Source organism: Pelodiscus sinensis, chromosome 5, assembly GCF_052426305.1.
Source record: "Pelodiscus sinensis isolate ZL-2025 chromosome 5, ASM5242630v1, whole genome shotgun sequence".
NCBI classification, from domain to species: Eukaryota; Metazoa; Chordata; order Testudines; family Trionychidae; genus Pelodiscus; species Pelodiscus sinensis.
Genome location: NC_143056.1, coordinates 116,417,606 through 116,429,745, shown reverse-complemented (window position 1 = coordinate 116,429,745; position 12,140 = coordinate 116,417,606). Strand labels below are relative to the sequence as shown.

General features: G+C 45.7%; 1 protein-coding gene across 4 annotated transcripts; it reads left to right on the top strand.

Moving 5' to 3' along the window:
• Positions 1 to 7,163: 7,163 nt before the first annotated feature.
• TSSC4 (tumor suppressing subtransferable candidate 4) lies at positions 7,164 to 12,140 on the top strand. 4 transcript variants are annotated; one of them, XM_075928141.2, is made up of 4 exons: positions 7,164 to 7,319; positions 7,964 to 8,094; positions 9,249 to 9,321; positions 9,946 to 12,140. In XM_075928141.2, exon 4 carries the CDS (start codon positions 10,031 to 10,033, stop codon positions 11,069 to 11,071), a length of 1,041 nt encoding a protein of 346 aa, XP_075784256.1. In that variant the 5' UTR covers positions 7,164 to 7,319; positions 7,964 to 8,094; positions 9,249 to 9,321; positions 9,946 to 10,030; the 3' UTR covers positions 11,072 to 12,140. The 4 variants fall into 4 exon arrangements, with proteins under 4 accessions (XP_075784256.1, XP_075784257.1, XP_075784259.1 ...); XM_075928142.2 differs by lacking the exon at positions 9,249 to 9,321; XM_075928143.2 differs by lacking the exon at positions 7,964 to 8,094 and having other exon boundaries at positions 7,245 to 7,319.

Below are 12,140 nucleotides of genomic sequence, written 5' to 3'. Positions count from 1 at the left end.
CATGCTGCTTACACTATTTCTGATGCACCATGAAAAATTAATTGGAAAGCTTGCCAAAACAATGGGAGGAAATCATGCCTCAAGCACTGGGAAGACCACCTATCTGATGACCCCTTTGTTATGCTTTAGCATTATTTAAATTGCCAAACACTGCATTTAAAACTTTCACTTAAAGATCACTTGTAACTGGAAAAGTGTTTGGTTCTGTGTGTGTGTGTGTTTTGGTTTTGCCTGCTGGGCAGTTCATTTAGACACCAATTTAAAAACAAGCTTTTGTCTTTTTAGACCATTCCAACCTTTACAAAGCCAATCTTTAAAGTCTTCTTGTAATTTTTATTTGTCGAGTCATGCTGCCCAGGAATGAACCCATCTCCTTGAAGCAGCTATGGAGCCCAGAGGGAGCTGCCACAGTTCATGGGCAGCCTTCTGTGTCTGTATTTATGTGAGGAAGGGAGAAAAAAAGCTAGTGGTTGGTTGATGGCAGCTGGGTTGCCAGTGGCTGAGGAGTATGAGAAGTTATTCTGGGCTCCAGTACTCGGGGGAGGGCTGGGGACTGGTGCATACATGCCCTTCCTCTGCAGCTGTGTAAGCCTATCCGGAGTCCCACAGGCAGCGATACAGCAATGCTGCCTTCTTGTTTTGATGGGTTTCTGCATGGCTGCCTTGCTCTGTGGTTCCTCCCCCAGCTGTCTCAGCCTGAATTGGTGGGAGGAAGCTGTTTTACTTTCTGTTCGTGCTTGTGTCATACCTTGCTATTTTTGTGTTGTAACTCCATTTATTGCTTGACAACACCTTGCCGCTGCAGCCAGAACAAGCTGTTCCGCCTTCAGGGACTGGGAAAGTATGCTCAGCCCTAGTTCTCCACAGCATGTGGACTAAAGTATCTGCAAGGAGGGAGGGGGAGAAACAGGGACAATGACCTCCACTATGAAACAGGTACAAAACAAGCTGTAAGAGGGAATTACAGCAGCAAATGCAGTAGGCAAGAAGCCACCAGTCAGAAAGGACCCTGTACCTAGAGGTAGAGATGCTGGAAAGAGATGGGCTAGATCGTCTGGTCAGGCTGGCTCCTTCAAACCAGTAATACTTCCACTAAAAAGCATCCCTCAGTCCATTTCCACTAACCCCTCGCTCCCACATCACCTGCTTTGTCCCTATTGTCACCCCCTCCCCCAACACACATGCCCTTCAGTGTAATATTTTTGCCTTGTTCTGCTAGGCTGTACTCGCTGTTGGTTCTTTTCTCTATCCTTGCCTCCTTTTCCCTATCCTTGCCTCTGTACTCAGCACTGCTGCCTTGGGTGCCCTCTGCAGGTGTCCTCTACACAAGCCCACTGGCCAGGAAACCCTGACCTAAGCAGGTTTCCATGGGAATGTTCTAAAGACCCCCCAAAAGGGAAAGCCTCTTGTGTGTTAAAACTCCAGCTCAACCACAGCCAGCTGAAAGACATTTTGTTCTAACTTTGCCTGCTATTGCTGCCAAAATGTATTCCAAACACAGCTCTCGTGTCATAAATTATTGTAGTTAACAGCACTCCAGAAGGCAGAGAGATGTATTTAACAACTGACAGCGCAAATGAAAGAGCAGCAGTTTACAATACAGATGATGCACCATGAGGCCCCTCTTAGTTTCAGTCAAGTATTTTAGACCACAAACATAACTGAACTTTAACATTGCATGTTCTCATAGGAGCTATAGATGCCATGTTGGATGCCCAGAAAGAAGACACCTCTGAGGTCCTGGAGACAGAAAAACAAGGATTACTCCACAGTCCTTATTCCATTGGGATATGATAGCAGATCGTGCATATATCCCGTGAGAATAAAATAGCAGCTTTGTTTTTAGGTGGGACCTAGAATAAGTGCAATGTTTGTTTCTTAATTATTCAGTATTGGGAGAACTGATTAAATAAATTCCTCTAAGGCTATATCCACATTGTACACCACTTCCAGTGGCACATAGGTTATGCATATCTGCACACTTCAGCAGATGTGGCCCTAACTGCCTCCCCCACTTTCCTCCTGCTGCTGGAGCCTTTCTTTGCGGGGGGAGGGGAGAGGAGAAAGGCTGTGTCAACAGGAAAACAGCTGGATGCTGCACTGCTAAAAACAATGTGAACAGGGAAGTCACTGGATGGGCAAGTAAAGTGCCATATAGAATACATACAGTCATAAAATCTCACAGGGGTAGCAGTGTTAGTCCGTAACTTCAGAAACGAGTGGTCTTGTGTCACCTTAGAGATTAACCAAAATATATAGAATCATGAGCTTTTGTGAGCAAAATCCACTTCAGCCAATGAATTGGGAGTCCTGTTCTTCTGTACCAGACATAGATTGGTCATAGAGCCTGCTTCTACTCACTAGATGTATTCATCGTAAAATCCTTTAATGCTCTGTCAGGTATAGCTCAGGTTAGCTTAAATAAGATGTTCAATTCTGTTTCTCTTAACTTTTTTTGTGTCAGGGACCAACTTGGTGCCTTCAAAAACTGTGTGAGGGAGATGTCATAGGTCAGCACTGGCCCACAGACTAGTTATTGAGAAACACTGCTGTGGATTCTTCTTTCTGAGGAACTAACTAAATATAAATGGTTTCTGTTGAACTTCTCCACTGTCCATCTAGATATGATCTGGGCACTGAATTCTTTTTCTTTACAACTGGAGTTGTCCCTCTTTTTTCTCCATCGAATTTGACATAAGCACTGTCATCAGGTTCTACAGTTGGTAGCTCTTAGGTACGGCTAGACTGTGGGGGGGGGGGGAGGGAGAGGTTTCAGGATACCAGAGCTAACCCAAAAAAACTCCACCAAGTCCAGGGAACTTGTTTGCTCTTCTGCTTTTTTTTGCGGAAGAGCAAACACATTCTTTCGGAAGTCCCTTTATTCCTCATTCCATGAGGAAGAAAGGGGCTTTCAAAAGTGGGTTTTTTTTCTGAAATTTGGCCTAGTCTAGATGGGCCAAATTTTGGAAAAGCCTCTTCTGACAAAAGTATCAGAAAAAGATACGCAAAATGCCTATTGAGAATGCCTGCCACATTGCTGCTGAGAAGATTGTTGGTCTCTGATCACATGCAAGTTGTTTCTGTGGTGAACTGGCCCATGCAATTCTCAACAGCTGCAGGGCTAGCTAGAGCTGTCAGGTGACTTCAGCTCGGAGAGGGCTTGAAGGTGTTTGTAAGTCCCTCTGAGATGACCATCATATCCGCTTCTGAGCCAGTTTTCAAATCAATGTCTTACCATGACCACTCAGTTTCACTCTCCAGGCAAGCTCTGTCATCACAAGTGATAGATCTTAGAAACAATGGCTCTTGGTTATCTGTAATATGAGCAAATTCCCTGACTGCTTTAGTGTGACGCAGATACAAAATGTCCATAGCTCATGCATTTGCTACATCATGAACCTCTAGCTGGACATGCATCATCTCCTGGGACATGACTTTTTCCACCCCTCATGTATGTCAGCTGGAATTTATCTGTCTTGGGATGCATCTACTCAGCAGTGCTTAACTCAGAATAAGCTATGCAAATTGGACTACATCAATTGTGTACCTTATTTTGAAATTGAGAGAGTCTACACAGCAATTATTTCAAAATAGAGCATTCTTCCTCTGACTTCCCTTACTCCTCATACAATGAGGCTATGTCTACACTGTAGACTCTTGCACAAAAACATCTGCAAATGAGGCGAAGCGTGGAATATCACTGTGCCTCATTTGCATAATTAATTAGGCTCCGTTTTTGTGGGGAAAAACCCTCTTGCACAAGAGCCGTTCTTCCACGTTCTTCCACATTTTTGCAAAAGCCTCTTGTGCAAAAATGGAGCCTCATTAATTATGCAAATGAGGCACAGCGATATTCCACGCATCACCTCATTTGCATATGTTTTTGTGGAAAAGGCTATAGTGTAGACATAGCTGAAAACTGTGGTTTTGTGAATACAAAATGTGACAGTATCTAAGACTGGCTGGTTATAGGGTTATAAAAATCTTTCACAATTTCACAGCTACAGTTGAAAAGAGATTTACAGATTGCAAAGTAGTCAGAATTAGTCAACAACAGAACAAAAGACAGGAGCTACTTGAAGAACCCAAAAACTAGCTTAGAAACTATATACAGACAATTGAGTATTAAAAGTCATCATAAAATCAGAGGCAAGGAGAGAGAGCTCCCAGGCCAACAGTACATCTACACAGCAACATTATTTCAAAATAAGTAGCATTATTGTGAAATAATTTAGTCCGCATCTACACTGCAGGCAGTTATTTTGAAATAATGTTGAAATACTGTCAAGCTGGAGGACTTCTTATTCTGACTACTGTAACCCTCAGGTTAACAGATGCTGAGTTCATGTAAAACATTTTCCTCTGGTTCTTGAATTCACTTGTGAAAACAGGTTTTTTCATAAACAACATTTCTCTGGGGTATAAAGTATGAATCAAATATAGCTACAACCCATTCAAAATCTTTGACTGTATTCAGTGATGTCAAAGGATGTAAAGATATGCTCTGCTTGCTTCCCCCATAGTATAAATTAAAGAAAATACCTATATATCTCCAGTTTCTTTGTGGAGTTTATTTGCCATATGAAGTGAGTGGCATTTTGATTAGAACCTGCACCTGTTGTTGCTTTGTTCTTTCTGACTGCAAACTTTGTTGATGTTTTTCCTGCTCTTTCTGTTTTATTTTACTGTAGACGGTGTCCAGTTGCGGACATATCACAGAGCTTGCTTATTTGTGTTCATCATAAGATACTGCAATGCTCAATTTAAAGTATGTATTTAGACACACTGCCACCTCATGACTGAGCAGCATAATACACTTTAACATTCCATTACACTCTGATGATTCAAGCATACTTTACTCTGCCAAGTGATGCCTTGGGCTATGTCTATATTGCAAGGTTTTTGCGCAAGAAGCTTTTTGCAGAAGAGATCTTCTGCAGAAGAGATCTTCCACGCGTCCACACCTCAAAAGTGCATCGCAAAAGCGCTTGAAGTGTGGCCGCTCCTTGTTGTTTATACAACTGTTTATACCCATACTGATAGGGCATGTAGTGTACTACACCCTCTGGTAAGAATAGTAATAGAGATGTAGCCGTGTTAGTCTAGTCTAGCTGAAACAAAAACCAGGACTATGTAGCACTTTAAAGACTAACAAGATGGTTTATTAGGTGATGAGCTTTCGTGGGCCAGACCCACTTCCTCAGATCAAATTGATCTGAGGAAGTGGGTCTGGCCCACAAAAGCTCATCACCTAATAAACCATCTTGTTAGTCTTTAAAGTGCTACATAGTCCTGGTTTTTGTTCCTCTGGTAAGAATGAGAGTCATACTGTCAGTCAAAATAAAGGTCCTATTCCTGTAGGGCCTTGCCCAAACCTCAGGGCAGGCTGTCAAGGCAGGCAGTCAACTGGAAGACTTCCACTGAATGCAACTAGGTTTGGATCAAGCTCACAGAACAATGTTAAACATCAGGTCTGGAAGACTTTTATGTCCTGCTTACTAAATGCAAAGCTACTGTGAGAGACTAGTGTTCCATTCTAATGGGCCAGTGAGGCTCATTCTCACTTGGTCTCAGGCAGAAATTACAGCATTGTGATTTAGAATTGTGATACTTTTTTCTTCACCTGCCCTGCTATGAATCATTGGTTACCTCACAAGGGTGGCATTGCAAAGATTAGTTACTTTGTACAGGTTGTACCTCCCTTAACTAGGGTTGCCAGATGGTTTAACCAAAAATACCAAATACTTACCCCCCCCCCCCAAAAAAAAAAACAGGGGAAAAAAATTCTGTTGGGAGGGGAGGAAAGGGGGAGACCAAAGTTGTTGAGCAAAAAAAAAGACAGAGTTATTAAGCAATAAAAAAACAGCATTAAAACAGTATGGTGTGCAGTCAGAATAGGGATAGGAACAGGGGAGTGGTTTAGCACTAAGACCCAGGGGAGGCATTGCTTCCTCTTGGTCCTTAGGCTTTTTGCCAGTGGCCATTTTGTTTTCCTGATCAAGCCAGAACATAGCTTCCCTGTGGAACCAGGTAAGCAGGAGTTCTGGGGGCGAGGGCTGGGCCCAGTTGCTGAGTGTGTTGTAGGGTTGCCACGTGTCCAGTATTTTTGCCTCCTGGCAAGGGAAAAAACTAGAAAATACTGGATGTTTTAGGTATCCGGTATTTTCTGAATTTTTTTTACTGGACAGGAGGAGAAAATACCAGACTGTCTGGGTCAATAATGGAAACCTGGCACCCCTATCCTTAACTAGGACTCTCTAGTCCAGCAACATCTGAGGTATGGCAGGACTATACTAGTCCAAGTACAAGGAGGTCTGGCCAGGGGAAGAAGCATAGTGGGAAGGTTGGCCCCATGTGGGAAGAAAAGATGGGAGGTGCAGCAGGGAGTTGTGGTCACAGCAGCTGGGCAGTAGCAGGGGGTTGGCCCTGGCTGCAGAGCTCCAGCCCCAGCTGCAGCCTGAGTGCTCTAGCCCTAACTGCAATGCTGGGGCTGCAGTCAGGGAGCTCTGGCCCCAGCAGCAGTGGTGCCAGCAGCAGCTAGAGAGCTCCAGGGGCCCAGGCTGGAGCCCTAGCTGGGGGAAGGGATGGTGGTAGCAGTTCGGCATGGGCTGTGAGGGGAGGGACCTCTCCGGTCCAGAAAAGCCCTTTGTTCAGGACTGGTCAGGAGCAGGGAGGTCTAACCTATGTACTGTTCTTTGGATGAAAGCAGCACTAGAAATGAATGTTCATTTCAGCAACGGAGCTGGGCACTGGCTGCTGGGCTCCCTACGCTCTGCTGCCAATACTACTGCAGCCATCTGTGCCGGGCCTCAGTGTTCTCATCTGCAAGCTGGGGAGAATTAGCACTAGCTCCGCCAGGGGGCGCTCGAGGGACAACAAGCGCCCTACCCCCACACAGGCCGGGGCGGGCTTGGAGCGGGCGGCGGAGGAGGTGCCCCATGCGGGCCGCTGCGGTAACCGAGCGGCAGGCTGCAGCCGGAACAGGGCGGCGTTTGAACTGGCGCCTCGCCAGGCCGGGGCCTTGCCCTGGGCCCTGATCAGCGCCGCTGTGGGCCTACGTTCTTTGCGCGGCGCGCTGGGGACTACAACTCCCAGGAGGCCAAGCGGGCGGCTGGTTCTCCCGCCGCGTGGCCTCATGGGCATAGCAGCGGGCGGGGCTGTGGGGAGGGGGGGCCCTGAGCGCCTCAGCGGGCGGCGGGAACTCGGTCTCCCAGCGTGCTTCGCGCGGACCGCCAGGGCTCCCTTCCGGGGAGCGCGCCGGATGTTACTCGGCTGGCAGAGCTGCTGCGAGGAAGGGCGGTTGGACCGCGCTCCGCGAGGTACGGCCCGGGCGAGTCTCCGTGCGGCCACCGCGGGCCGGTTCCTTGCCTGTCTGACCGGGGTACAACCCCCTCACTCCCTGACCCGTGGTCACAGACCCCTCCCCGGCGTCCCCCCAACCGAGCCCCCTCCCCCAACCGAGCCCCGCCCCTTCCCCTCCGAGCCCCGCTCCGACCCCTCCCCTGCGTCTCCCCGAACCGAGCCCCGCCCTCTCCCCAGCGTCAACGATCCCTTGAGGTGAGCCCCGCCCCTTCCCCCTCCCATCAGTCATCCCCCCCTCCCAGGCGTCCCGTTCCTCTGAGCCAGGCCCCGCCCCCTAACCAAACCCCGCCCCCTGGCTGGGTCATAGGTTCCTGATTCCTGCCCCCTGGGAGCTCAGCCTGTGACGTGCTATGCGGCTGACTTGTTGTTGCCTGTGAGATAGCGATGTGCTCCCTGTCAGCGAGGCTCGTGGTGTCTGGTGGGGTGTGGCTAGCTCGCAATAACTGCAGAACTGGTTCGACTTTGCCCACCTAAGCTTAGGGTCTCTGAGGTCAATCACTCACCGCTGTCCCCCCTAAGGTCTTGCCCTGGAGTTGCAAGTGTGGTAACAGCTGACCCACTGCAGCAGTCTGAGTGACTGTGCTCTCTGGCTCCCTCACAGGCAGCAGGAGGCGGAAGGAGGGGGGCCTGATTGACTGAGACCAGCATGGAAGATTCTGATGGGGACCTGTCCATTCAGAGAGATGCTATCTTGTCTGAGTTATATCATATTCAGCTCACCACCAAGAAACTGTGAGTCTCCCTGGGTTGAAGGGGTCAGTACTCAGCCATAGAGTTGTCAAGGAGCAAGCAGCTTTTAGAGCTTGGGAACTTTTCCTTTTTGGTGAGACTCTTGGTGAGGCAATTTAACTCACCTGCTGTGGTGAACTACCAGTTTTGAAAGAAACCCTTATGTACCTGGGTTTGCTCTTTTCTTCTTCATATAGTTTAGAGCAGTGTTTCTCAAACTGTGCTCTGCAGAGCCCCAGGGCTCCGCAAGACATCTCCAGGGGCTCCGCGAAGTTGACAAACTGGAAACATCGATAGGTACAACACATACAATCAGTGGACCGCTGGGGCTCCGCAACATACAATCAGTGGACCGCTGAGGCTACACATAAATTTTTATGCATGTAAAAGGCTTCGGAGCCCAAAAAGTTTGAGAACCACTCGTTTAGAGGATTGCAGTTGTTTCTGCAAATGCTATTGCACTAACTACTATGACTGTAAAGTGTCACAGGGCCAGATTTTTCTAGTGTTCATTTTCCACTTCAAGTAAAGGCTGTATTTTCAAGTGTGTCTGTTGTGACACGTGACCAGTTTTTCAAAGGAGTGCAGGACCCAATGTGTCTTTTATTTTGGTACCTAACTGGTTACAGGTTTTCAAAATCTGTTCCCAGTTATGAGTGCTTAGCTCTTTTGAAATCTGGTCCATAGTATTCTCCACTCTGCCCTGCAAATTTTACCACCATGGGTGTAGTGTGCAGTGCTACTAATGGTTACTAATTTGTTACTCATACCGATCACGTTGATTTTGATCTCTGCCTCTGCTAAAATTCTCTTTTCATTTAACAAATCCAATTTTTGATGGGTTATTTTGTAGCCACAGAAAACTAAAAAGAAAAAAAATAAACCTATTTTTTCCCCCCTTTCCCATTGAACTCATAGGCTAGGACCATGATTTTGACATTATGACCTGAGTTTCTTTGTTGATGTCTATCTCAGCAGAAAGTGCATTGTTCTTTTTCCAACCTAAATCCCAGAAATGTCTGAAGGTTTTTCTCTGCGTAGGTTCATGTCAAAAATAGGAATCAGTGCCTCAATTGGAAGATGATTCACAAATGTGCTTACTGTACCTTTTAAAATAAGAAATTTCCCACCTTGTGATATAGATATTTGTTTTCTAGGGTGCAGGACCTGAGATCTTTGGTGGCTTTAACTGACCCAGAGGAAGGGAAACTGTTTCAGTCTCAAGAGACAGTGAGTGACTAGCACACTTTCCATGCCTGTTTTCAGTCTTCATTGAGAACCTGTATTTATATAGTTTAGGGTAATCTTTTTTCCCATGTCTCTCTCAATATAGATATCTAAATAAAAAGGGAGGGGGAAAAACCCTGAATTGTTAATTAAAAGTAGCGTACTGGTAATAACAAAAGCCTATTTTTAATTAGTCCTGTATTCTGAAATAAGCCTGCATATGTGTATTAATTGTTCACATTTGTGCACAAAAGCATGGTTTTATTTCCAACAAAAATTTATCAAGTCACAGAATGAGGTACATCTACCTGAGACTTCTAGTAATATGACTTCATACTATACAAAATGTCAATTATGTTCAATATTTGTTGAAATAATAATCACAGTATTTTTAAAATACCACAGTGGCTGCAGCAATCCCTTTCCTCAATGAGTCCTGAGAATATTCAGCTCCGAATGGAGCAGGAAACAGTATCTTCACACTAGTTCTTCCCTGTTTCATTTGCAGCATTTCTTAAGTCACACAATATTCCATGGCTGTGAATTGCTGTAATGTGAACAGAACATCCTCTTCTAATGTGGTCCTTGTTTCCCAGATGAATTTATACTTGTTCCTTCTCATTCCAGGCCTTAAAATCACTGGATATTTGGAAGACCTTATTTGCTGCAGCTGAGCCCAAGGAAGAGAGCACAGTTGAGTAATAGCCCAAAGATGGGAGATGAAGGTGCTGGTGAGCCCTTTATGGGTATAGTGACTGGTGGGGACAAAGATTATGAGGGCACTCTACCTTCTGACACAGTTTCACTCAGTGATTCAGACTCTGAAGACTTTGGCTTAGCAGATGAAGCGGAAGTCGATACAGTTTCTCCAGAAAAACCACCATCCTTGGATGATGTAGGTTATGGCTCAGATGAGATCCTTGAGTCTTCAAACAATCTTAAGTCTCCTGTCCAGCCATTCCATCTGAAAGGCATGAGCTCTACGTTCTCGCGGCGAAGCCAGAGCATATTTGATGGCCTGGAAGGGGCAGCCAAATTAGCAGTGCCCTCAATGAGTGAAGATAACATTATTGATGGGAGGTTTAAGCGTCCTCTGCCTCCACCCACTCTTTCAAGCAAGATGGTTGCAGAGAGCCTTGGAAGGCAAAGCAAGCCACCCCCAGCTTCCAAAAGCAGTCCAGCAGTCCCTGACTACATGGCACATCCAGAACGTTGGACCAAGTACAGTCTGGAGGGAGTTTCAGAGTCTAGTGATAAGACCAACAGGATGGCTGCTATGGAGTTCCTAGAGGGTTTGAAGAAGAAAGGAGAAGAACAAAGCTCAGCTACTGAAGACAGCTACACTCCATATTTCAACCAGGACCCTTCCAGCTATGGTGCTGGAAGGATAATCTTTACCAAACCCACAAAAACAGGCATGCATGGTTCAGACAAAAGATCACCAGAGGAGGATGGTAAGAAGCTTATGAACACAATGCAAAGTCTGAATCAGAAATCTCCCAAGAAGACCAGTTACCTGAGTGAGGAGGATAAAATTGAGCTGGGCCATTTAGACTGTGAAGGGAAGAAGATGATGGAGGAAGAGGAGTGCTTGAAGTTGGAGAATTCGGGTACAAAAAGACAACATGAAACAGTTTCTACTCACACAGGTGAAGATGATTTGGTGGAAACTGTAGGGTTTCATGGGAGTAAGAAAAGGAGTAGGAAGCATTTCCGTCTCAAAGCAGACCATGAAGAGGCTGAAGAGTCTTGAAAGAGAGAAACAAACTAGACCCATCCAGGTGCTTCAGTGATATAAGGCTACCTTTGTTTTCTCCCTCTTGGCTCATATCTCACTAATGGGGCAGGGGCAGGCTTTTGTCTAGCACTCAGTTTTACGGTTTCCAGATATGCTATTTTGAATGTGTTTGTCAGAAATTAAGGCACCAAAACCCCATCCACAGACTGGTTGTTGCAGGAAACAGTGTGGATTCAGCACAGTCCTTGGAGTAGAGAGTGTAGTGTATTCTCTTGAGCAAGCCCCTTTAACTGACACTGGTGCAGTGTCGAGTCCTTGACCACACAGATAGGCTACCTTAACTCAAGTATGCCAACAAGAGAATGAGGATACAAGAGGACCACCTTCCTTTACCTACCTACCCTCCCATCCTCTGAAAAATGTAGAACCCATTGGCCAGCGTTGTAGAAGTGGGGAGTCAAAAGAGATAAGGAATGAAGATGAGTACACGAGAGAGACTTTTAAAGTATTAAAAAACAAAGACTAGTAGGATTAAGTCAATATCCTAATTCCCTACTTTGGGGTGGGAAACATTCCCTTAATGTGTATGTCCCTAACTGGGATCATGTGAGGCAAAGATTGAGACAAGCTTGTGCCACTGAAAATAAAAATGCAATAAGTAACTGGCCATACACTTGAGAGGGCAGAGTCAGGTGGCAGATTAAATAGTTTTTAAGGTAGTCTGAGTATCTTCCCTTTGTTACTTTTTAAGGTATCTTATTTGGCAAAAGTTTAAAAGAAAATTGAGGCCAGTTGAGAGAAAACATATCTGGAAACACTTTAGCCATTACATGCTTGAAGTAGCCTCAACAATTTCTCAATTTGCTGAGTGTACAATTGGAATTTGTGTGACAGCCTACTGATTGGTCAAGAGCCACCATCTTTTACCCTCAGTGCTTGTGTTGTGGTTTCACCTCCATAAGTTGTCGTGCTTCTATTTGGACTTGTAAGTGGACTAATTGGAAGGCAAGAATTTGCAGCAGAAATGGGTCAATAAAGAGATACCTTTTAGACTTTGGATGTCAATAAAAATATTCAGTTGTAA

What these genes read in the sequence shown, in the direction of transcription:
- TSSC4 (XM_075928142.2), top strand. Translation starts at nt 10,031, where the DNA reads ATGGGAGATGAAGGTGCTGGTGAGCCCTTTATGGGTATAGTGACTGGT.